Source organism: Microcaecilia unicolor, chromosome 9, assembly GCF_901765095.1.
Source record: "Microcaecilia unicolor chromosome 9, aMicUni1.1, whole genome shotgun sequence".
NCBI classification, from domain to species: Eukaryota; Metazoa; Chordata; class Amphibia; order Gymnophiona; family Siphonopidae; genus Microcaecilia; species Microcaecilia unicolor.
In genome coordinates, this window is record NC_044039.1 from 169,625,294 (window position 1) to 169,652,133 (window position 26,840).

The following is a 26,840-nucleotide window of genomic DNA, read 5'->3' on the forward strand; positions in this document are numbered from 1 at the left end:
GGATAATGCACATACTTTTGATTTGAAAGTGAATGAAATGTCTGTAGTTATAGCTTACCCGCACTTTTTGTTCTAATATGATCTGCTCAGAAACTACCCCCTAAATAGGACAGGCTGAACCTATCTTAATTTTACACTCTTGCATGTATGGAGATATCCTGCTTTTTGTTTGAGAGCTCAGAATGACATCTCCATTCATGCAACAGTATGGCCAAGACTGGCTCAGCCTCACCCTTTTAACACATCATTAAGTTCAGATTTTCCCAACCACTGAACTTTCCTAACCCAGGCCATGCCAGTTGATGGCATGCTGAAAGGAACTTTCCCATGGAAGATTAAAGTCTGCCTCCTACTGGACCAAAATAGGAACTTTCATTGAGGAAGTTTATACTGAACCTTCAGGTGTAAGCTGTCCTGCTGCCTAATATTGGAATAAACAATTTACATATAGAATAAGATTATAAAGTGCAGGGCTCCAAGCTACAGAATTTGTTTCTCCTCATCTCATTTATATTTGAGAGTTCCAGACATAACAAATCTTATGAAATTGTGCTTATTTTATTGCAGCCTTGTTGTGTTTTGCTTGCAGAGTAAGCACTTTGAGAAACGGCTTGGTCCAGAATTTGTTCCTCATTCATTAGTGACAATTCAGGGTCTAGTGAAACCACTTGCACAGAGGTGAATGATTTGTTTTTATTAACAGCTATATTAGCCAGTTTGTTTTTTTTGTTTAAAATTAGTTCAGCTGACTGTTGAAACAAAATAACTGAAATCATCATTTTGTGATCTGATTTATATTTCATTTTGGGCAATAGATATGTGTTTAAGTATTTGAAAGATTCTGATTTGTAGCCACTCCCGGTGTGAAGTGAGGATGCTACTGCCCCGATCAGACTCCCTACCCCCAAAGGCCCCCACCCAGGAGTATGTGATGCAAGAGTAAGCACTCAGAAATTATAGCACAGTATAATGTGAGCATTCCCAGGTCTGAAGAGCAGGTGGAGCAAGAACAGGATCCGCACTCCTGCACATATATTTTATAAAACGTGCACTTATTCGTACTGGCACATATATGCACAAAATTATACCTGCCTTGGAGCAGGCATAACTTTGTTGTTGGTGCTTTCAGGTAGGCTGTTTTATAAAAGGCACATAGGTGCACAGTTACCTTTATAAAACAGGTGCAACATATGTACCCTTCCTGCCTAGAAACCCTGTTGCAAAATTACTCTCATAAATACTATTCCCTCTGAGCTGAGCGGGAGTCCTCCAACTGCATTGCTGCCAATGGAGAGAGATGCTTTAATATTATGTTTGGAATCTTGCAGAGCTTGCCTGTCTCTCACTATTGAACAAGGACTAGTGAAACAGCACCCCCCCCCCCTCCCCCCACTGGTAGGACTGTAGGTAGAGGACTCCTGCTCAGCTTAGGGGGAACAGTGCTCGTAAAATCTTAGAAAAAGCAGGTGCAAACTCTTTGTACCCAGTGCAAGTTTCAAATGAAAGTACATGCTTACTTTTCTTGGAAAACTACTTGCAAATCTGCAAGTAATAAGAACCCAAAGAATTTGTTCAAAAGCAGACATCGAAGTTCCTGGGATAGAGAAGGGAAAGAACGGATAGGGATGGAGAATAAAATGAAATTGCCATAGATTGTCTCTCTTAAGAGGCCAAGAGACTGGCATTGCCTCCTGGAACACCTCTGTGGATCATGTGCACTTCCATGTTCTCTTTCAAATCACTCCCTGGTCACCTGTCTCAATATTAAGGGTAGGTGGACATGTACCTAGAAGTCTGTTTTTCACCTCACCAGCCAGTAGTAGGCCATGTCAGACCTTCAAAATCTAAACTAATATGTTTTGATTTTCATTGTTTTATGCCCTCATCTTTTTACAAATGACTGAAATGTGAAACTGGCTTTTTCTTCTAGATTCATGATATCCTTCGTGAAAGATAGTGTAAATATTGTCTTCCACCTGAGCGTTCGTTTTGATGAGGAAAGGAATGTCATTGTTGCCAATTCTCAAGTAAATAATTCCTGGGGAGAAGAAGAAAGGAAGACTGATTACTTTCCATTTGAGCCTAGCCAACCATTTGAGGTAAATTGAGCCTAAAACAGAACTTTGAAATTAAGATCTAATTGGCTGATGATTATTCCAGCAATGAAACTGTAGAACTGAAACAAAACAATGATGATGTCATATTACAATTGTATGAAGCCATAATGTGACCTCCAACTACAATTTTTGTTATCCTTTTGTCTTAAATGAGGTACACAGTAGCAAAAATATACAGCAATGAACACCTCAGTCAGAATAGCAGGGCCTCCATCAGACCTTTCCACAAAGTAAGCTAAAAGGTTTTTCCTGGAGCAGACCCTGTGGCTTAAGTCCTCCTGCTGTTTGTTGTGGCACAGGGGGTTTTCATTTAATGCTGCTGTCTGATAGAGCCAGCAGAGATCATACATAATCCCTAGGACAATGGGAGAGAGCTGCAGATGCTACTGCAGCATCCCCTCCTGGCCAAAAGTGTAGCTCTATGAGTGAATCTAAAAGGAGACTTCCCTCTTGGCTGGCAGATATGTGTGTTAGCTAGGTCTATTGCCTATGAAGTCACTCCATGGTGCAATCGCAGCTTGAATAGTGTGTGCAATTCAGGTCACGGTATCTCAAGAAAGATGTAGTGGAATTAAAGGTGAAAAGGGGGATGGGATGACTTCCCTATGAGGAAAGGCTGAAGCGGCTAGGACTCTTGAGCTTGGAGAAAAGACAGTTGAGGGGAGATATGATAGCGGTATATACAATAATGTGTGGAGTAGAATGGATAGACGTGAATCACTTGTTTATTCTTTCCAAAAATTCTAGGACTAGGGGGCACACAATAAAGCTAAAAAGTAGTAAATTTGAAATAAGTCAGAGAAAATATTTCTTCAGTCAACGTGTGAATAAACGCTGGAATTCATTGCCAGACAATGTAGTAAAAGCAGTTAGCTTAACATGGTTTAAGAAAGGTTTGGATTTCTTCCTAAAAGAAAAGTCCATAAGCCGTTATTAAGATGGACTTGAGAAAACCCACTGCTTATTTCTAAGATAAGCAGCATAAAATGTATTGTACTGTTTTGGGATCTTGCCAGGTACTTGTGACCTGGATTGGCCACTGTTGGAAACAGGATACTGAGCTCAATAGACCTTCAGTCTGTCCCAGTATGGCAATGCTTACGTTCTTATAAGATGGGCAAAATAAGGGGAAAGTGAGAGCAAAAATAATGGACTGGTTATTCAAAAAGACTTAATCTATATAGTAGCCACCACTGTGGGGGCAATTCTATGAAACAGGAACTAACATTTACATACACGTTAAATGCATAATTTAGAATCCTAGCATAGGTGTACATATATGCACACATATGCATTTATGTATGTCAGTATTCCACCTAAGTGTGATTCTGTAAATATGCACCTGTCTTGCATTGCATATATTTGCAAGGGGTGCAAGAAGTGCAGAGTGATGTACTTGGGGTGCAGAAATCCAAAGGAGATGTACCAGATAGGAGGAGAGAGATTGATAAGCACATCTCAGGAGAGGGACCATGGATCTCAAAGTAACAAAACAATGTGACAAGGTGATGGCCATGGCCAGAAGGATGCTAGGCTGCATAGAGAGGGGTATAACCAGGAGAAGAAAGGAGGTGTTGATGCCCCCTCTACAAGTCATGCCAAGCAAAAAGGTGTTCTGCAGCCCTTTCCACTGGTTAGTGACTTCCATGGAGGGGCATAATCGAACGCGAACGCCCATCTCCATGGGCGTCTATCTCCGAGAACGGGTACGTGAAGGGGCGGGACAAACCGTATTTTCGAAAAAAATGGGCATCCGTCTTTTTTCCGATAATGCGGTTTGTGCCAGCCAAATGCATCAGATTTGTGCGGATTTGAGTTGGGCGGTATCGTTTTTCAGCGATAATGGAAACCGAAGGCGCCCAGCTCAAAAACGAACAAATCCAAGGCATTGGGTCGTGGGAGGGGCCAGGATTTGTAGTGCACTGGTCCCCCTCACATGCCAGGACACCAACCGGGCACCCTAGGGGGCACTTGTAACAATTAAAAAAAGTTAACTACCTTTGAAGTCCATAGTTCCCTTCCCTTGGGTGCTGAGCCCCCCAAATCCCCCCCAAAACCCACTCCCCACAACTCTACACCATTACCATAGCACTTATGGCTGAAGGGGGGCACCTAGATGTGGGTACAGTGGGTTTTGGGGGCGGTTTGGAGCGCTCCCATTTACCACCACAAGTGTGGGTAGGGGGGGGGGATGAGCCTGGGTCCACCTGCCTGAAGTCCACTGCACCCACTAACAACTGCTCCAGGGACCTGCATACTGCTGTGATGGAGCTGGGTATGACATTTGAGGCTAGCATACAGGCTGGAAAAAAAACATTTTTAAAGTTGTTTTTTTTGGGTGGGAGGGGGTTAGTGACCACTGGGGGAGTCAAGGGTGGGCATCCCCGATTCCCTCCGGTGGTCATCTGGTCATTTAGGGCACTTTCTTGGGACTTTTTTGTGAAAAAATAGGGTCCAAAAAAGTGATCCAAATTCGCTCTAAAAACGCCTTTTTTTTTCGATTATCAGCCGAGGACGCCCATCTCTCCTCGGCCGATAAACACGCCCCAGTCCCGCCTTCACCACGCCTCCGACACGCCCCCGTCAACTTTGGCCATTTCCGCGACAGATTGCAGTTGAAGACGCCCAAAATCGGCTTTCGATTATACCGATTTGGGCGCCCACGGGAGAAAGACGCCCATCTCCCGATTTGGGTCGAAATATGGGCGTCTTTCTCTTTCGAAAATAAGCTGGATGGTAAACCAAGATGCGGTAAAACAACAATTTTTACCACACCTTAGTAATCAGCCCCCTAAATCTTATGTTAAAATTTTTTGAGAAAAGTAGCAACATTTCAAAAAAACATTTTGTGAAAACAATTGTGTACTTTGTATATTCATACTTATGACATCTGGTTATGGATGTCTTCATCTTTTAATTAGGAACAGTTGGCCTGAATCATACTGTATTGTGGTATCTGTGTACATGTCTTTGTACAGCTGAGTGTTAAAATGAGCCCACTTTGTATAATTCTAGATGGAAATTCAATATGAAGAGAAATATTTCAACGTGACAGTAAATGATCAATTTCTGCTACAGTTTATGACCCGTGAGAAAACAATGGAAGAGCTCAGCAAAGTGTTTGTGGAGGGGGATGTTTCTGTTCAAAATATACGTGTTGAGACTTTGTCAGGAGAAACAAATAAAGAGTGCGAAGAGCTACCTCTAACTACATGAAGTCAAAGTACCATAATCTAAGTCATGTATCTGAAGGCAAAAAAAATAAATCTTCTACTACTACTACTACTACTACTTATCATTTCTATAGCACTACTAGACGTACGCAGCGCTGTACACTTGAACATGAAGAGACAGTCCCTGCTTGACAGAGCTTACAATCTAATTAGGACAAATAAGAGAAAAGGGAATTACTTTAAAGGAACTAGCATTCAAAAACAAATTATTATTAACTATTATCTATTCAGCTCAGGCTGTGCAACTTAAAATCCATGGGTTCAGGGATGTGCGTGTGCACTTGTGTGTCATATTGTCTTTATTGAAACTTGCAACAAGACAAACCAAGCATACAAACAAGCGATAAAACAAGCAATAAAACCCGCTAACTAATACATAAATAAAACCTTACTGGCCAATACCCCCGCCCCTCAACAAACCCTCCCACTCAGGGAGGCTGAAACGAAAAACCCCTCCAATGCCTTGCCCACTGTAGTCCAGAACAATGCTCCTTCTCCCTCACTGCCAGCTGCTGGACAAAATGTACCACATCCCCTGCCACCTCCTGTACAGACAGCCACTTCCGATATAATGAAGCTTGGCAGCGTGCCTGCCACAGGAAGTAACAAAGGGCTGCAGCGATGATATACAGTGTCTCCCTACACCACCCCTTTCCTTTTGGAAACCCTCCATAGGCCCATTCTGCATAAGATAGCTGGTGGAAGAAAGGAATCCCTAATTGGCGGGCTACTGCCTGACAGACTTGTTGATTGAACGGGCACTTGAGGAGGAAGTGGTCCATTGTTTCATCCTCCGTCACGCACTCCCCCCTCGGGCACTTACGATCATTGCTGTTTCTATTTTTCATGTTAGCTCGAACATAAAGCCGGCTGTGGAAAGTCAGCCAGGCCATGTCCGCAATCTTCCGGGGGAGGCGTGATGAATTGAGGAAAGCCAGACCTTCCTCCTGTAGTGGACCTGGGCAGTCCCTCAAGGCTAGACGTGTTGAAAAGTGTGTCTGAATAATGCGGTGTTGTAGCTGCCTCCTGTCCTCCTTCTGGATTTCCTGTACTGTGATACCCCATCTCTTCACCAATCTCAACAGAGGTGAGATGTACTGTGGCAAGTATCCCGCCTTCCCTCGCAGGGGCATTGCCTGACCTCCCCTCACCCAATCCCTCAAGTACCGCTGAAGCCAGGAGGCCATGCAGTCTGCCCAAGCCGGCCTCCCTTCCCGCAAGACCCCTCCCAGATTTTGTTGGAAAAAGAAACAACTAAAATGTACCACAGGGTTGACCATTCCCAACCCCCCCTCCCTTTTGGGCAAATAGGTCACCTCCCTCCGGATAATATTCATCCTGTTCCCCCATAGCTGTTGGAAAAACAAGCTGTATACTCTGGCATGTAACGATATAGGCAGTAAACAGACCTTGGATATGAACAGGAGAAGGGGTATCAGATAGGTCTTAATGACATGCAGTTTTTCCACAAACCGCAACTTATATGATTTCCACTGGGCCACCCTTTCCTCGACTCTCCCCAGCCCCTTCTCCCAGTTGATCGTATCATAGTCCTGTCTGCCTACCCAGAGACCCAGGATCCGTACTTCATCCCTTGCTACTGGGTACTGACTGGGAAGTTTGAAAGCTGGTCTGCCCTGTCCTACCCAAATTGCGGAGCTCTTATCCTGGTTTATCTGGGCCCCCGCAGCCTGTGTGTATTCTGCCATCCAGGTCTGAACTCGCTCGGCTTCCTCCTTGCTACTGATTACTACTGTGACATCATCTGCGTAGGCGACACATCGCCATGTGTGTGAACCCAAAGAGATGCCCTCTAGTTGACCGCTAAACCCTCCACTCAACCTTCTGAGGAAAGGATCTAAGGAAAGGACGTACAGCAAGGGGCTGAGGGGACACCCCTGCCGTACCCCTGACCTCACTGCAAAGCTCTTGCCCACCCAACCATTTATTAGAGTGCTACTCCTTGCATTGCGATACAAAGTCTGGATCCACCCTATAAACTGGTCGGGTATCCCATAGCACCGAAGCACTAGCCATAGGTACTCCTGGGACACCCTGTCAAAAGCCTTAGACTGATCAAGGGTCAGCAAATACTTTCCCTTTGTCCCACCTTGACTCCTTTCCACTATTTCACGGATGGTACAAACTGCTTCCACTGCCCCTTTCCCCTTCACCGAGCAAAACTGTGCTGAGGACAAGAGACCACCCACTGCCCCAGCCAGGCGGTTGTAAATAATCCTGGCCATTATTTTCCTATCTACATTCAGAAGACTTATGGGTCTCCAGTTCTCGATAAGTTCCAGATTTCCCTTCTTTGCGAGGAGAACCAAAATAGAACACTGCTGTGAAGGGGCCAAACGCCCGTTCTGCAAACAATTATTAAAAATTGCAGCTAACACTGGAATCAGGACCACATGGAATTTTTTGTAGAACTCTGGGGTCAGCCCATCGGGACCCGGAGTTGTACGTGCTGATAGCGTATCAATAGCATCATCTACCTCTCCTGTGGTAATGGGCCTAAGCAGTTGTTCCATCTCCCCCTCCGAAACCTTTTCCAAGCCTGGGGCACTCTGCACGTATGATAGCATGAAGTTAGAAACCAAGCTCTCTTTCCCCCACAATTGGGTGTAAAACCGAATGACCCTGGCCTCGATTGAACGTTGGTTCGTCAATCGCTGCCCTGCTTCATCTCTCATAGCATAAATGACCTTGTGTCCTACTGCTACCTTGCAATTCTGGAAAGGATCCGGGGAATACCGATGCCCATATTCCCTTTCCAGAAGCAAAGCAGCGTATCGATCATATTGCAACAGCCTCAACTGGGCCTGCAAAGCTTCTATCTCTCCCTTCTCTAGATGGTTGGAGACCGCGTGGTCCAATTGCTTACGAAGACGACAGCACTGTGCCTGTAACCCCAGACTCTGCTTCCTGGCTAGGGACCGGAAAAGGGCCTTGACTCGCCCCTTTACCATGTCCCACCAGGCTCCCTTATCATCCATCACCTCCCATAGTGTTTCTTGGTCTGCTAAAAAACCCTCAAATATTTGTCTGTTTTCCTCTACTTCTAATAACTTTGCACTCAGTTTCCAAAATCCTGGGCCTTTCTGCGCCCCTTCGCATATTGTTAAGACTGTGGAAACTAAGGCATGATCTGAATATTCCGTCCATCTATTCGGCTGCCCCTGAAACTTAGCCAACCCGCCTACAAAGAGCCAGTCAATACGGCTCTCCGTGTCTCCCCTTCTAAAAGTGAACCCCTTCCCTCCCGCCACCTCCAGTCTTGCCTGTTTTACAATTGCTGCCAGCTGGAGGCTGTCATAACCCACCTGACGCCTGGACCCCTTTCTATCTGCTTGCTGTAAGACCATATTAAAGTCTCCTCCAAATACCACCAATTTGCTTGTATATAAATACGGTTTCACCCGGAGCAACAGCTGCTTGCGTTCCCAACTAATCTGGGGCCCATAAAAGTTAATGATTCGCACTGCTACCCCTCTAATGAAAACGTCTAAGACAACACACCTCCCTATCTCCACCTCTATTTCCCTCGTAATCTCCACTTCTCGGGTGGCAAAAAGAATAGCCACCCCTGCGCATCTTTCTTTGGCCAGAGACCAGAATGAGGGCCCCCCTTTCCAATCTCTCTTGGCCCGGTGCAGGAGCTGCAAAGAATCCAAATGAGTCTCCTGCAACAGGATGCAGTCTACCTTGCACTGGGTCAAATCGCTAAAGGCGACAAATCTAGTTCTCTCTGCCTTTATGCTGGCTACATTCAGAGTTGCAAAGATTAAGGACAAGGCAGCCATGGTTTATTTCTTAAATTTCTTACCCCTCCTCATCTCTTCACCGCAATCCCTCTTCACAGATATTCCTGCCCCCATCATTTCTTCAGGATCCTCTATAATTTCTTCTAATTCCAAATCCTCCCACTCTGAGTCATCTTCCCCGGCTTTCTTTCTACCCTTTTTTTTCTTGGTTTCCTCTGGACCAGCCCTTTCCCCTTTCATCCCTTCCTTACCCTCCTCTATTTCCTGCATGAGGCCCTTCGTTAAACTAGTAGGATGTGATGTTAGACTGGGGGGTAACACTGCTGGCTCCTCTCTGTTAAGTCTTTCAGATGATTCATTCCTTGCTCCCCTCCCCTCCCTCCTCTTCTCCTCCAAAACCTCCCTTTGGGGTGGATTCATCTCAAGATCACCCTCTCCTTCACCTGAAACCTGAAACACTGCATATCGATTACTCTGGCTCTTCTCCAGAATATCTGTTCTCCCCGCTCGGGCTAGCCCCCTCCCCTCCTTCCTCCGACCCCCCTTCCCTCCATGTTTCCCTACCAGGGTCCATGCTTCCCCTTCTTCTCCCCCCTTCTCCCCACCTCCTTCTTCCATCCTTTCACAAATACCCCTTCTTTGAATGTGATCCAAACCTGATGCCCTTTTCTCCCCCTTTCCCTTTCCCTTAGTGCCTGCCTCTGTATGAATAGTGGTATTTGATTTATCCATTAATCCCTTTAATGCTTCCCGCTTCTGTCCTTGTATCCTTGTAGTTTCTGCTTGTGCCCCTTCCTCCCCCCTCCTCTCTTCCTCTACCTGATTGTGCGATGCTTGTGGGCACTTGCTAAAAGGGTGCCCCAAGCCTCCACACAGGTTACAGCGTATGGTAGTGCAGTCGCTGGTGTCATGATCTGTACTACCACATCGCGAGCACTTTAACACTGTACATGACATGCTTAAGTGACGGAAAGATCCGCACCTGTAGCACTGTCTGGGTTGTCCTGCATAAAAGCATTGAATTCGATCCCTTCCAATGTATGCGGCTGAAGGTATATGTTGGGTGACATAGCCTGCCTGTTTTAATTTTACAAGGGCACTCCACCCCCCCGCCCACACACGACTCTGGTCTGGTATTTTGCTTAATGGGGTCCTAATTTCGGCATACCGTCCCAACCAGTATGACAGGTCTGCAGCCATAAGAGATTCATTACGTACCAAAATGGTAATCTGGACTGCGTCCTGTCTACTGATGGGGACAGCCTTAAAATCCACCCATCTACCCTGATGCTGCACCTCTGTGTACTTTTCCCAAAACAGGTCCAAACCTCGCCCTGTTAAGAAACTAATATCATATTCAGGGATTCCCACAGGGTGTATGCATGCATACAAATCTTCAGGGATAAAGCCAAGGGAGAATACCATTCTTAAAACAACCTCTCTAGGTGGTGCTACCCCTGTGCCCACCCAACGCAGCTGGACAACATTTCGACGTTTTGGGGTAACACCGCTCCCGGGACCCCGCAACGGACCAGAAAATGGATTTCCCCTTGTCTCCATGTCTGACTCCTGCCTCCCCTCCTCCTTCCCTGTCTCTGCCCCTCCTCCCCGTACTACTGCTGCAAAGGATAAAGGGGCTGATACCAGTATGCTCCCCCCTTCCCCACTCCCTTCCTGCCTTCCTCCCCTCCCCCTCTCTTCCCCTCCCTCCTCTCCCATGTCCACTAACCCCACTATGTTCAGTTCACTTGTGCTGTTTCTGTCTCTTCCCCCTCTGCAATATTCTACTTCCAGTCCTTTGCCAGTTGCTGCTGTTCCCAACCAGCACTCGTTCCCTTGCTCTGCAACTGTCCCACTCAGACCAGGTCTGGGATCTGTCTCCTCTTGTAGCTGACACTCTCCTCCATGCACTTTCTCTGTTTCTGACACTGTCATACTCAGTCTGAGTCTTGGCTCCGCCTCCTGGTGCAGCTGACACTCTCCTTCATGTACTCTCTCTGTATCTGGCACTGTCTTACTCAGTCTGGGTCTTGGCTCTGCCTCCTGGTGCAGCTGACACTCTCCTCCATGCTCTGTCTTACTGGGTCTGGGACTTGGCTCCGCCCCCTGGTGCAACTGACACTCTCCTTCATGTACTCTCTCTGTATCTGGCAATGTCTTACTCAGTCTGGGTCTTGGCTCCACCTCCTGGTGCAGCTGACACTCTCCTCCATGCCCTGTCTCACTCGATCTGGGTCTTGGCTCCGCCTCCTGGTGCAGCTGACACTCTCCACAATTCTCTCTCTCCTTTCTGGGACTCCTGCTTTGATGGGCATGAGTTTCTGAGAAGCTCCCTTCTGCTCTTTCTTCTTGTTTCTGAGTGGCAGAATCTATTGGGAGCCCCTGCCTGTCACTGAGCTTCCCCCATGATGTCATCAGCACTTCTGATTGAGATTGGATGGCAGCTCTTGGACAGCCCTGCTCAGAGGTCTGCCCTATCAATTCTGTCCATGAGTGACTGTGGTGTTCCCACGATGTTCCCGCCCTCTGTCCACCATATTTGCTCTCAGCTTCTTCCATCTCTTGTAGTACTCCACTACTCCATTCCTGTACTTTTCCATCCTCTTTAGTCTCTGTCTCCATCTGCAAAACCCCTTGTTTTTGCTCTACTTTCCCTCCCGTTGTTCCTGGTAACTTCTGTACTTGCTCAGTGTGTAGTGATTCTTCTCCTACCTCAGCATTCAAACTGTTCTGATTCTCCTCAGCATTCAAACTGTTCTGATTCTCCAGGCTGTCTTTCTTCTCTGTCTCTCCCAGCAAACCTGAGCTCTTCTCTGTGGGTTCGGCTATGCCCTGCCAGCTCTCTAAGTATAAGGGACGTTTTTGAATTTTTTTCAGTTTCATAGCTCTTTTGTGTTCCAAACTTGCCAGGCTCTCTTGCTGCATGCAGTGCTGGAGCCCCTCCTTATCCACAGTACCTGCCACAACTGGACTAGGAGCCTCTGTTCTACAAGGCTGGTAAGTGGATGGAGCACCTAGCTCTTGGGAATCCTGTAGGAAATAAAATACTGATGATAACTGGGAATTATTTGTGTCAGTCTTGTCTTTCCCTCCTTCTGGCTGCTGCTGTTTCTCTTCCCCTGCTGTCCCTTCCAGCATAGCCTCTGGGGTGTCTGGAACCACGGAGTCCTGTGTGTCTCTGGGTTCTGCTTCCTGCTGGATCTGGGACTGCGTCTGGGTCTGCTGCATGCGTTCCCTGTTCAGGAAAACCTCACGAAGGGGATTATCTCTGCAGTTCTTTAGTTTTTGCAGCTGCCTTTGTTTTGCTGTAAGCCGCTTCTGGAGCGCTTCAACTCCCTTAACATACTTGTCTCGTGGGCCAGTGGAAGCCAGGTTACACATAGTTTTTGCTAGCTTCAGCCGCTTCCTCAGTACCTCTATTTCACCTTCTACTCGATTCATTTTCTTCACTGATCTAATTACCTCTTCAGGAGTCATATGCTGGGCCTCTTTCTTCTGCCAGGCCCTAGGCCTGGATTCCTTCTCCTCCTCTTCTTCCTCACTAACGTCCTCTTCAGACTCTCCGCTATTCTCTTCCACCACCTCTCCTCTGATACTGGATGCAGAGAACCCTGCTCTGGAACCCGGGCCCTGCCTTCTTGCCCCCTGTTCTTCACCCAGCTTAGGAATGTTATGGCCAGGACTTACAGTCAGGGTGAGCTGGCTCCTCAGCAAGCGCTGCTGGGCTCTGGTCCTTCCTCCGTCCACAGGCCTGGGCTCTCCTGGTTCTCCTGGTTGCATGCTTGGGGCTTGGGTGGAGGAAGCCTCCCCTTCATAGTGTTTCTCAGCTCCAAGTGTGCTAGGCCTTTCAGCCTGGGGCCCTCCTGCAGGGGGGCCCCCTCCCCTCTGCATTGTTCAGCAGCTCTCCTTTCAGCACCTCTTCACCACAGGTCTGTACTCTGTGTGTGTGTGTGTGTGTGTGTGTGTGTACTAATGAAGGGGTGGTCTATTCTGGGGAAGCAGCCCAGTAACACCAGATCCTCTGGATTTGGAGAGATGTATAAAACCTAGCTGCAGTTGCTCAGGGCTTCTTTCTTTCCTTCATGCAGGGGGGAAGTCACTACGTAAAAATGTAGTGTAAACATTGGTAAGTTTCCTGCACTGGGGCCCATCAGGACCTTAGCCTTCCATCCAAGAGGCTAAGGGAGAGAGGTGAAAAATAAGGGAAAGGCAATTGTATAAGCTTGCACCTAGTTTATAGAATAATAAAGCTTACATGTGTGATCAGCACCAGTAAGTGGCAGTTACCTTTGTAAGTGCTAGGAACTATTCTAGAAACAGTGGGATAATATATTATTCAGCCCATGGTGGCAAGTGGCATATAAGCCGTTCACAGCTGCAAGGCTGAACTAATCCCAGATACTCAATATTGGGGCATTTCAGCTCTCAGTATTGAATATCCAAGCATGTGCGCCGACTCAGAAGTTAACCAGGCGCCAGCCGATATTCAAACCAATACCTGTTTAACTCGGCAGATAAAGTTAGGACAGGCATTTTGCCATCCTAAATTTATGTGCTTCCTTAGCCGGTCAGCAGATGATTATCACCACTAACTGGCCAAGTGCAGGATCTGCCCAATGCCACCCCCAGATCGCCCCTAACCTAGCCGGTTAGTGGAAATATTTAGTCACACTACCCAATTAAATGCTGCTGAATATCGTCAGCCAGCTAACTCAGTGGGGGTTTAACCGGGCAGGAACACCCTTATAGAATTGGTGCTAAGCACATCCCTTCATGGTGCTTAAAATGAGGCACAAATGTATGAAAGTGCTGCAAAGGTATCTTAGGGAAGAGATCTCATACTATCCTTAAGGAGAAGCAGAGCGAGGAGAAAGAAGCTGCAACCAGTTCCCCATCCAAGTTGGGGAAAGGACTGGAACTCATAAGCAGTGTGAGTACATGCTCGAAGAAATAGCAGGTAGGCCCCAAGCTTTGGTTGCATTCTACTTAACAAGCCCAGAAAGGTTGAGCATGAGGAGAAATTGTTAAGAAGGGAAGAGAACTAAGTCTTGGAGAGAGAAGAGTAAGGGGGATCCTGTGGTATGCCTGGAGACTCTATGTAGGGACATCTCACATAAAGAATTTATTGGCTTAGCACCAGGGCCAGAACCAACAAACATCGGGAAGCCATAGGCGGTTAGCCCACACAATCTGTATTGTCCCCACAGTCAATAATCCAACCACTCTAGTATTGATGTTCTGAACCAACAAGTTTTCTTGGTAAATAATTGGGACAATAACAATAGCAGAGGCAGTGACTTTGCCAGAGGCAGTAATAGAACAATATTTGGGAGAATATGTGAACATCCTCTCGTTAACTCTCCTTAATAATAGAGTAGCAAGTAGTATAGACAAGCATCAAAGGTGATAGGCACTTACAGTCTTTGTTGTTAGAGACACAGAGAGACTCAGAGATTCTGAGACTCCTGTGCAGTACTTTAGGTTGCGGGGTCCCAACGGGATGTATAATGGTCCCCAGGAGACTTGGTGCAGTAAGCAGTTTGACGTTTCTTTTTCAAGCACTAGAGCTGTTCCAGGATGCTATGTCAATGATAGATTATCCTGCTTGCCCTGCTGGAAATACTACTATTACTAATCATTTCTATAGCGCTATTAGATGTACACATAAACTCCGCTGTGCTAACCATTAGGCCACTCTTCCACAACTGAGCCAAGGGTCTCCTTTCCTCCTTTGTCTTAAGAGCGGATACAGCAGGTTCCCTGTTCCCACTGTCCCAGTTACAGCACAGAGCTTAAGTGGCTGCTGTGACTGTAAATGCTCCTAGTCTTCTCCTTATAGATTGTCCTGACTAGAGTAGCCATGATATCACCTTTAACTCCCAGGTCTAAACAATGTCACCCGACATGGCCATGTTTCATCAAATGGCTGCCTCAGGGGCGGATGAATACTTTAAGCATACATACAGTTAAAGGACATATACATAAAAGCATAAAGGGTAAACTATTAAAATGAACATAAGAACATATACTGTATATAAATAACTCATATAAAAATAGTAGTAAACCTCTTCATAATGGGATAGACAAAAGCTAAAAAAAATTCACATTTTTAACAATGGTTTCTAAAAACACAAGTATAACTAGTACAACACCAAAAGAGAGGGTGGCTTACCCAGAGGTGTAGCCAGTCAAAGTAACATAGAGGGGCATAATCGAACGTCGCTGGCGAAATAGGTCGCCAGCAATCTATTTTGGCGGCGGCGCAACAGCTGGCCGGAACCATATTTTCAAAAAAGATGGCCTGCCATCTTTTTTTTTGATAATACGGTTTAGCCCGGCCAAATGCCAGAGTTCGCCAGGTTTGCGATAGCCGGTTTTGTTTTTCAGCAATAATGGAAAAAAAATGCCGGCCATCTCAAACCCAGTGAAATCCAAGGCATTTGGTCATGGGAGGAGCCAGCATTTGTAGTGCACTGGTCCCCCTGACATGCCAGGACACCAACCGGGCACCCTAGGAGGCACTTCTAAAAATGTTTAAAAAATACACAAATAGTTCCCAGGTGTATAGCTCCCTCTTGGGTGCTGAGCCCCCCAAATCCCCCCAAACCCACTCCCCACAACTCTACACCATTACCATAGCCCTTATGGGTGAAGGGGGGCACCTACATGTGGGTACAGTGGGTTTTGGGGGAGTTTGGAGGGCTCAACACTTAGCACCACATGTGTAACAGGTAGGGGGGGATGGACCTGGGTCTGCCTGCCTGAAGTGCACTGCACCCATTAAAAACTGCTCCAGGGACTTGCATACTGCTGTCAGGGAGCTGGGTATGACATTTGAGGCTGGCATAGAGGCTGGCAAAAAAGTGTTTTATTTTAATTTGTTTAGTGTGGGAGGGGGTTGGTGGCCACTGGGGGAGTATGGGGAGGTCATCCCCCATTCCCTCCGGTGGTCATCTGGTCAATTGTGGCACATTTTTGAGGCTTGGTCGTGAAAATGAAAGGACCAAGTAAACCCAGCGAAATACTGATGAATGCCACTTTTTTGTTTTCCATTATCAGCAAAAGCCGGCCATCTGGTAGCCACGCCCATGCCCCACCTTCACTTCACTGCCGACACGCCCTTTTGAACTTTCGCCGGCGCAGCAACGGGAAAGCGGCTATGGTGTCAAAAACGCCGCTTTCGATTATACCAATTTCCCCGCTTTTGCGAGATCACCGGCCATCTCCCAATTTATGTTGGAAGATGGCCGGCGATCACTTTTGAAAATAAGCCTGAAAGTAACATAGTAAATGACGGCAGATAAAGGCCTGTACGGTCCATCCAGTCTGCCCAACAAATATCTATTCAGTCACGATCAGGGCATAGACCGTAGAAGTCGGCCCAGCACTGGTTTTGCTTCACAATTACTGGCGTAGCCACCCAATCTCTGCTAAGATTTCATGGATCCATTCCTTCTAAACAGGATTCCTTTGCGTTTATCCCACGCATGTTTGAATTCCATTACCGTTTTCATCTCCACCACCTCCCGTGGGACAGCATTCCATGTATCCACCACCCTCCCCATGAAAAAATCCTTCCTGACATTTCTCCTGAGTCTGCCCCCTTTCAACATCAATTCATGTCCTCTAGTTCTACTGAGGCAGTGGGCAAAAGAAATTGAATAATTCTGAGAAATCATATTAAGGGTTAATTTTGGTTAAAGGTGCTCAAATACTATTTCTGCAAATTCTCAGTTTTGCAAGTACAGTGGAGGAATGCAGGCTGGAATTAATTACTAGAAGTCTAGCTGCCGGGCTGGGTTAGAAAGGTCAAAGACAGGAATTTCTTTCACCCTTGTGAATTGCCAATGCTAGCTGGCACATCTGTATATTATTAGGCATGCTGAGCAGCCTTTGTAAGCTCTGGCATGAGCCAGATATATTGTAGTTTACAAGATAGAAAATACTATTTAGAGAGAGAGGCAATAGATTAGTATTTACAAGTTTTTGATATTTAGAATATGTGTTATAAGGATGCTCATTTTAGAATATGTTTACTCTGTGTAGTTAAATGTAGAATACCTTTTTAAATCTAATGTTACTCTCTGCTGTATTTTCTAAGCAAAGACTGCAGTGAAGAGATCAACATGTGGTTTGACTTAGCCATAGTTCTGGCTGGTTCTGTGTATAAGCTGATAGGTGAAAAAGGTCAGGAAAAGTCTTGATTAATTATAGCTAAGTGTAGGACTGGCCTCCTGAAAGTAATAACAGACCATAGCCGTATGCCATTAAGTAAGACTGACTTTTGACCTCTTTAATGAATGCCAGAGTTTAGTTAGCAGTTAGTATGAACCAGACTAGGAATATGAGAATAACCAATCTCACTAGGGCCTCTTGGTCTCTAAGGGAACCCAGTTTAAGCTATAGATGAGACATTAATCATAAGGAAAATATAAGAGTTCTGGAGACCAAATGTCTGGCTTGAGGGGCCCCAGGTTAGAGGTCAGTTTGAGGAATACCAAACCTATGTAACTGATATTTCAAAAGTAATGATTGGTTGAGGCAAAGTGACCAATCTATTCCTTAACCAATTGGAGAGTAAGGGGGGGCAAGGCTAGGAGGGGGATAGAACAGTATTTAAGTAGGAGCAGAAGCAGTTTACATCAGAAAGAAGAAAGGAAGAAAGCTGGAAGACAACAGGAGAGACAGCAGAAGAGAAGCAGCTGAGACAGAAGCCACATGACACAAAAAGAGCTGAGAGAAAGAGAAGAGAGCTAGAACTGATGTCCTGCTTTGTTTGCTGGCAAATAAAGAAGATTTCTCTCTCATTCTGGTGTGTGCTGTCTGACTCCTGAAGCATCACAAATTCATGCATCCATTCCTGCAACAATTCTTGGTGGCAGCGGTGGGATGAATCCTGCATTAATCCCAGCACCCAACTGACTGGAGAACATTCGCTGGGTATGTATTCTGTATTCTGTATTGTAATTCTAGCTAGAAGATTGTAAACCAGCCCCTCAAAAAAATTGAAGGAAGGAGAGCCTGATCAACTCTCAGCGAAGGCCCTAGTACCTTCTAGTCGCGGGGACTAGAAGCGAAAACGCTTGAGCTTATCTGTATCTGAGAAATCTGAAATTGTTGGGTGGGATTTTCTGTATGGAATGTGTGATGCTTGAATGTTAAAAGAGTGGAGACCCCTTACTGCATTCTCAAAAATTCCTTCCTTTTTTGTGTGTTGTAACTGTAAGCATTATGGGTGGGACATCATCTAGACAAATTGCTACCCCCCTAGATTGTATGCTTAAGAATTTTAAAAAAGGCTTTTTAATTAATGACTATGGACAGACTTTAAGCTCAAGTACTTTAAGAACCTTGTGTGAAGTTGAGTGGCCACCTATGGGAGTGGGGTGGCCCCCTAGTGGCAGCTTAGATATTGAAGTAATCCGGAAGGTCTACAGCATAGTTGTAGGAGAACCAGAATATTCTGAACAACTCCCTTATATAGATTCCTGGGACAGCCTTGTGACTGACCCTCCCTCCTGGTTGAAAACTTATATGGGATCCCCAGTAAAATTCATGTTAGGCCGTGTTCAAAGAAAGATTAGAAAATCTAAACTAGAAGAGGGAAAGAGCCCCAGGAAGCCTACCACCCAATCGGTGGCTTCCGCCCCTACCCTGTCTGAGAAACCCATACTCTCTGATGACCCCTCAGACCTTGAGCCACCACCTTATGGCCCATTGTTGGGGTTCCGTGCTACCCCCAGAGATCCACGCCGCCCAGCCCAAGCCTCTCCAGCACAGGCTTCTCCGGATAGTTCTTCCCCTCCTGTGCCAAACCTGCCACACCCTAGGTTGGACTTTTCACCCAGTCTCTACCCTTCTGTGCCACATCCTCTCCTGTTAACCTCTGAAGACCCGTTTTGGGTTCCACTCCCTGACTCCTCAACTCCCGACAGCCCAGCCTCTCCCTCTAATACCCCTACCCACTCATCAGGGGCCCGGCATCCCTTTCAATGGACTGACTCACCTGTGACCACCTCTCAGTCTATGAGTACCCCTCCCCATCCCTCAGGGGTTCAACACACCTCCACTGAATGGGTTAGACCCGCTGCAATCACTTTTGAGCATGATAGGAGGGTAGCTCCTGGCTCTACCTCAGGTTCTATTCCCACCTCCTCGAGAGTTCTGCCCCTCCGCCAGGTAACTACCACTCGACCGGATCCTAATAATCAGGGTCAGGTTATACAGGCACAGGCCTATCAGTATGTACCCTTCACAACCACCGATCTCCTGAATTGGAAGACGCATTACCCCTCTTATACTGAAAAGCCTCAGGCAGTGGTGGACCTAGTGGCTAGCATTATGGCCACCCATAACCCAACCTGGACTGATTGTCAACAACTTCTCCTGACCCTCTTCACAACTGAGGAGAGGCGGAAGATTTTGCAAAATGCTGAGGCCATCACGCGAGCACGTGCTCCCGAGAGGACACCGGACCTAGAGGGGTGGGTTAGAGCTCGGTTTCCTCGCGCAGCTCCAGATTGGGATCCAAATGATGGGCAGCACTATGAACTGTTGTCTGGCTATTGCCGGGACTTACTGGAAGGTATGAGGAAAGGCATAAAGAGGCCCATTAATCTGGCAAAGGTCTCTGAAATTCTCCAAGGGGCAACTGAATCCCCTGGGGCCTTTCTAGAGCGACTAATTGAAGCCTACAGAACATACACCCCATTTGACCCTGAAGCCCAAGAAAACCAGAGAATGGTGAATAGTGCATTGGTGGCCCAGAGTATGCCAGATATCCGGAAGAAGTTGCAGCGTCAGGAGGGATTCGCAGGGATGAATACCACCCAGCTAATTGAGATCGCAACCAAGGTTTTCATTAATAGAGATCAGGAGGTGCGCCGAGAGGCTGACCGGAAGATGCAGAAGAAGGCCGACCTTTTAGCGGCAGCCATTACTAATTCCACCCTTAACCGGGGTCGACCTCTAGCTAATGGGAAGCCAAAGTGGGACCCCGGACCACCAGCCAGGCCCCGAGATTCCTTCAATCAATCCCGGCCAAGGGGGGAGAATCCCAGACCAAGATTGGAGAAGGATCAGTGTGCCTATTGTAAGGAAAGAGGGCACTGGAAAAATGAATGCCCCCAGAGGCGCCAGGGACTGAGAAGGGGACCAGGAGATCGAGAAAGCCGAGGCCGAGTTCGAGAGGGAAGATATGAGCCTCCTGAATCTGACATCATCGGGATAGCCGAGATGGCAGAATGGGACGAATAGGACAGACCGGGTTCCTACAAACTGGGCTCCCAGGAACCTATGGTCAAGTTAACTATAGGGAGCCGCTCAATTCCATTTATGATTGATACAGGAGCTGAACATTCTGTTGTGACGGAGCGATTAGCGCCTGTGTCTGGAAAAACTGTCCGAGTGGTGGGAGCCACGCGGGTGCAGAACCGGAGGCCCTTCCTGACAACCCGTAGATGCCAATTAGGCTCACACATAGTCACTCATGAATTCCTGTATATGCCAGACTGTCCAATCCCTTTGTTAGGCCGAGACCTGCTGTCCAAGCTTAGGGCCCAAATTTCTTTTGACTCTGATGGCCAGACTTCAGTCTCCTTTCGGCCCCCAACATCCAGCCCTAAGGGTATACTGAGTTTCTGCTGCCCTCTTGAAGAAGAATGGCGGCTGCATCAGTCACATGGCCAAGTTGACCTACCCCTGGCAGACAGCTTTCAGGTCAGTGGGGTATGGGCAGAAGATAATCCCCCAGGGTTGGCCCGAAATATTCCTCCTGTACATGTAGACTTACTTCCAAGTGCCCGGCCAATCCATCTTCGCCAATACCCAATTCCCAGAAAGGCTCTGGAAGGGATTCAAGCACATTTGAATCGTCTGTTATCCCATGGAATTATTCGTCCTTGCCAGTCTCCATGGAATACGCCACTATTGCCAGTTCAGAAGCCAGGGACTGAGGACTACCGGCCAGTCCAAGACTTACGAGTGGTTAACAAATCCACTATTTCATTACACCCTGTAGTGCCTAATCCATATGTCCTGCTAGGATTGATACCTTCTGGAGCTACCCATTTCACGACCCTAGACCTAAAAGATGCCTTCTTTTGTATTCGGGTGGCCCCCGCTAGTCAATTGCTTTTTGCCTTTCAATGGGAAAACCCAGTAACAGGAAGGAAGCTTCAGTATACATGGACTCGCCTGCCACAGGGGTTCAAGAATTCCCCCACCATTTTTGGGACAGCCCTAGGACAAGACCTTAAGACTTTTAAATCTGAGCCTTCCAGGCGAGTTTTACTCCAGTATGTAGATGACCTCCTGATTGCAGCAGTGACCCAGGAAGAGTGTTTTGAGGCTACCAGAGAATTGCTGGAGCTACTCTTGGATGCAGGCTATAAGGTCTCACGCTCAAAGGCCCAACTTTGTCAGTCAGAAGTGAAGTATCTGGGCTTTTGCATTTCCCAGGGAAGTAGGAGACTGGATGCTAGTAGGAAGCAAGCGGTAGCTGCAATTCCCCAACCCAAGTCCAGAAGAGAAGTTAGGGAATTCCTGGGAGCAGCTGGATTCTGCAGAATTTGGATTCCAAATTTTGCATTGATGGCGAAACCCCTTTACCAGGCCACAAAGGGGGGTGAAAAGGAACCATTTGAATGGGGACCTACAGCTCAACAATCCTTCATTGCCATAAAGAAAGCCCTACTCCAAGCCCCTGCGTTAGGCCTTCCTGATGTGGAGAAACCTTTCTCACTGTATGCCCATGAGAGACAGGGGGTTGCTCTGGGTGTGCTGACCCAGATGATGGGATCCTGGCAGAGGCCTGTTGCATACCTGTCTAAACAGCTGGATGGAGTGGCTAAAGGATGGCCAGCCTGCATGAGGGCCATTGCAGCAACAGCCTTACTGGTCCAGGAAGCTGATAAGTTGACCTTGGGGCAAGAACTGGTTGTTAAAGTCCCCCCATGCAGTTCTTACCCTCATGGAGTATAAGGGCAACCACTGGTTTACAAATAACCGCATGGTTAAGTACCAAGCCAGTTTGTGTGAGAATCCACGGATACACCTGGAAACAGTGGCTACATTTAATCCTGCCACTCTTTTGCCAGCATCTGAGGGACCACCAGATCATGACTGTATCCAAACTATGGATGAAGTGTACTCCAGTCGACCAGATCTTAAAGATGTGCCGTGGAGGGACCCAGATGTAATTTATTTTACAGATGGAAGCAGTTATGTGGAGAACTCTAAGCGACTGGCAGGCTATGCTGTGGTGACAGAAGACAAGGTGATAGAAGCAAGAGCCCTGCCCCAAGGAACTTCAGCCCAGAAAGCAGAACTTGTGGCCCTCATACGAGCTCTGGAGTTAGCAGCAGGACTGGTAACCAACATTTATACTGATTCCAAGTATGCCTTCACAACCCTACATGCTCATGGAGCTTTGTATAAGGAAAAGGGACTCATAAATGCTGCAGGCCAACCTGTTAAGTATGGACCTGAAATACTTCAGCTGCTAGAGGCTGTTTGGGCACCTAAGAAGGTAGCTGTTATTCATTGCAGGGGACACCAAAGGATAGATACTCCAGTGGCCCGAGGGAACCGCCATGCTGATCGGGTGGCCAAGGAAGCTGCTCGAGGACCCCCAGCAAGTACTGTGACTCCCCTGTTCCAAATTCGACTGCAAGAATGGACACCTATGTATACCCAAACGGAAGAGAAATGGGCTCAAGAAGAAGGTGCAGTAAGGAGACCTGATGGCTGGTTACATCTCCCTGATACTAGAGTTCTGGTGCCACGCCACCTAGCTTGGCCTGTAGTGTCTCAAGCTCATGACCTATCACACTTAGGGAAAACAGCACTAGCCCGTCTACTCAGTCGAGTAGTGGTGCTGGAAGGATTGGATAGTCTGGTTGAGAGGTGCCCAGCTCTCCCACCGGTTGCCTTCTCAGGTGCCGTGGAGGACTTGCAGCTCATCTGCATATCCTCGGAGCCTTCGCCAGAGTGACTCCCAGGTCCGTTCCGATCCACTCGGGGCCTCTGCTCAAGGTGCCGCGCACCTAACGGCGCGCGAAAGCTTTCCTTCTAATAAGTTCTGGGAGAAGAGGATATTTCTCTGGTAAGTGAACAAATTTTGCTTGTGCTTTCGGAACTTGAAGATTGGGGTTTAAAGGAGGAACTGTAAGTTAGTGATAGGCTGATATCCGTAATACTTTAGCAAGTTTTAAATTACGGAAAAACTCAAAAAACACTAAGATGGAGTCAGCAGTCCAGCAGTGAGAGGGGTGCTATCCAGTCTTTTGCATTGAGTGTCACATGTATGATTATCTCCCAATTGGTGAGGTGTCATATGTGTGTGCCCGATGCAAAGAGCTCCTAGCTCTCAGAGAACGTGTCCGTTCCCTTGAGGCTAGAGTAGCAGACTTGATGGAGCTGAGGGAGACAGAGAGGTACATAGAGGAGACCTACAGGGATGTTGTAGAGAAGTCCCACCTCCAGTCAGGTAGCCCCTGTGCTACCTTGGAGGAGGGAGGTCTCCTAGAAGGAGAGCATCACCCTGGTGAAGTAGGAAGTACTCCTGTAGCCAGGACCTGCCCACCAGGGGATGTATTATCCTTTCGCACCGAGGATATATCTCCAAATGTTGCCCGGGAGGGAAAGGTTAGGACAGCTGTTGTACTTGGTGATTCGATCATTAGGCATATAGATAGCTGGGTGGCTGGTGGACGTGAGGATCGCCTGGTGACTTGCCTGCCTGGTGCGAAGGTGGCGGACCTCACGTGTCACCTAGATAGGATTCTAGATAGTGCTGGGGAGGAGTCCGCTGTCTTGGTACATGTGGGTACCAATGACATAGGAAAATGTGGGAGAGAGGTTCTGGAAGCAAAATTTAGGCTCTTAGGTAGAAAGCTGAAATCCAGATCCTCCAGGGTAGCATTTTCTGAAATGCTACCTGTGCCACGCGCAGGGCCCAAGAGACAGGCAGAGCTCCAGAGTCTCAATGCGTGGATGAGACGATGGTGCAGGGAGGAGGGCTTTAGATTTGTTAGGAACTGGGCAACATTCTGGGGAAGGGGGAGCCTATTCCGAAAGGATGGGCTCCATCTTAACCAGAGTGGGACCAGGCTGCTGGCATCGGCGTTTAAGAAGGAGATAGAGCAGCTTTTAAACTAGAAATGGGGGGAAGGCCGACAGTCGCTCAAAAGAGCATGGTTCGGGATAAGGTATCTTTCAAAGATATCACCATAACAGGGAAGATAGAGTATCCTGATAGTGAGGTTGCAAAAGAGATTGTAGTAGATCGGGTATCTTTAAATAACAATAAAAATCAGACAAAAGATTGCCAATTAATACTGTCAAGTACTAAGCATGATGTACTTAGGAACAACAAACATAGTTTGAAATGTCTATATGCGAATGCCAGGAGCCTAAGAAATAAGATGGGGGAGTTAGAATATATTGCACTAAATGAAAAATTAGATATAATAGGCATCTCTGAGACCTGGTGGAAGGAGGATAACCAGTGGGACACTGTCATACCGGGGTACAAATTATATCGTAGTGATAGGGTGAATCGGATTGGTGGAGGGGTAGCATTGTATATTAACGAGAGCCTTGAATCAAATAGATTGAAAATTCTGCAGGAAGCAAAACACTCCTTGGAATCACTGTGGATTGAAATTCCATGTGCAAAGGGGAAAAGGATAGTGATAGGAGTGTACTACCGTCCGCCTGGCCAGGACGAACAGACGGATGCGGAAATGTTAAAGGAAATCAGGGACGCAAACAAACTGGGCAACACAATAATAATGGGGGATTTCAATTACCCGCATATAGACTGGGGTAATGTAACATCTGTACACGCAAGGGACATAAGATTTCTTGATGAAATCAAGGACAGCTTCATGGAACAGCTAGTTCAGGAGCCGACAAGAGAAGGAAAAATACTAGACTTAGTCCTTAGTGGTGCTCATGATCTAGTGCAGGGGGGTAACGATACGAGGGCCGCTTGATAACAGTGATCATAATATGATCGGTTTTGATATTGGCATTGAAGGAAGTGAAACTAGGAAATCAAGTACGCTAGCGTTTAACTATAGAAAGGGTGATTACGACAAAATGAGAAAAATGGTGAAAAAAAGACTGAAAGGAGCAGCTCGCAGAGTAAAAAACTTGCATCAGGCGTGGATGCTGTTTAAAAACACCATCCTGGAGGTTCAGGACAAATATATTCCACGTATTAGAAAAAAGGGAAAAAAAGACTAAACGTCAGCCGGCGTGGCTAAACAGTAAGATAAAGGAAATCATTAGAGCCAAAAAACAATCCTTCAGAAAGTGGAGAAGAGAACCAACTGAAAGTAACAGGATAGATCATAAGGAATGCCAAGCCAAATGCAAAGCGGAGATAAGGAGGGCAAAAAAGGACTTTGAGAAGAAATTAGCGTTGGAAGCAAAAATACATAGTAAAAACTTTTTTAGATACATTAAAAGCAGGAAACCGGCCAAAGAGTCGGTTGGGCCGCTGGACGAAAATGGTGTGTAAAGGGGCGATCAAGGAGGACAAAGCCGTAGCGGAGAAATTAAATGAATTCTTTGCTTCGGTCTTCACCGAGGAGGATTTGGGGGGGACACCGGTGCCGGAAAGAATATTTGAAGCGGGGGAGTCGGAGAAACTAAACAAATTCTCTGTAACCTTGGAGGATGTAATGGGTCAGTTCAGCAAGCTGAAGAGTAGTAAATCACCGGGACCTGATGGTATTCATCCCAGAGTATTAATAGAACTAAAAAATGAACTTGCGGAGCTACTGTTAGAAATATGCAATCTGTCCCTAAAATCGAGTGTAATACCGGAAGACTGGAGGGTAGCCAATGTTACTCCGATTTTTAAGAAAGGTTCCAGAGGAGATCCGGGAAATTATAGACCGGTGAGTCTGACGTCGGTGCCGGGCAAGATGGTGGAGGCTATTATTAAGAATAAAATTGCAGAGCATATACAAAACATGGACTGATGAGACAAAGTCAGCACGGATTTAGTGAAGGGAAGTCTTGCCTCACCAATCTAATGCATTTTTTTGAGGGGGTAAGCAAACATGTGGACAATGGGGAGCCGGTTGATATTGTATATCTGGATTTTCAGAAGGCGTTTGACAAAGTGCCGCACGAAAGACTCCTGAAGAAATTGCAGAGTCATGGAATCGGAGGTAGGGTATTATTATGGATTAAGAACTGGTTGAAAGATAGGAAGCAGAGAGTAGGATTGCGTGGCCAGTATTCTCAGTGGAGGAGGGTAGTTAGTGGGGTCCCGCAGGGGTCTGTGCTGGGTCCGTTGCTTTTTAATGTATTTATAAATGACCTAGAGATGGGAATAACTAGTGAGGTAATTAAATTCGCCGATGACACAAAATTATTCAGGGTCGTCAAGTCGCAGGAGGAATGTGAACGATTACAGGAGGACCTTGCGAGACTGGGAGAATGGGCGTGCAAGTGGCAGATGAAGTTCAATGTTGACAAGTGCAAAGTGATGCATGTGGGTAAGAGGAACCCGAATTATAGCTACGTCTTGCAAGGTTCCGCGTTAGGAGTTACGGATCAAGAAAGGGATCTGGGTGTCGTCGTCGATGATACGCTGAAACCTTCTGCTCAGTGTGCTGCTGCGGCTAGGAAAGCGAATAGAATGTTGGGTGTTATTAAGAAGGGTATGGAGTCCAGGTGTGCGGATGTTATAATGCCGTTGTATC

At 46.8% G+C, this 26,840-nt stretch overlaps 1 protein-coding gene across 1 annotated transcript in view; it reads left to right on the forward strand.

Annotated features, from left to right (window-relative positions):
- LOC115477092 (galectin-3-like) overlaps positions 1 to 5,333 on the forward strand; it is a 52,419-nt gene extending 47,086 nt beyond the window's left edge. Inside the window, exons 4-5 of the mRNA XM_030213709.1 lie at positions 1,931 to 2,099; positions 5,133 to 5,333. Coding sequence (XP_030069569.1) covers positions 1,931 to 2,099; positions 5,133 to 5,333 — 370 coding nt within the window. The remainder of the gene's footprint in view (positions 1 to 1,930; positions 2,100 to 5,132) is intronic.
- The last annotated feature ends 21,507 nt before the right edge of the window (positions 5,334 to 26,840 follow it).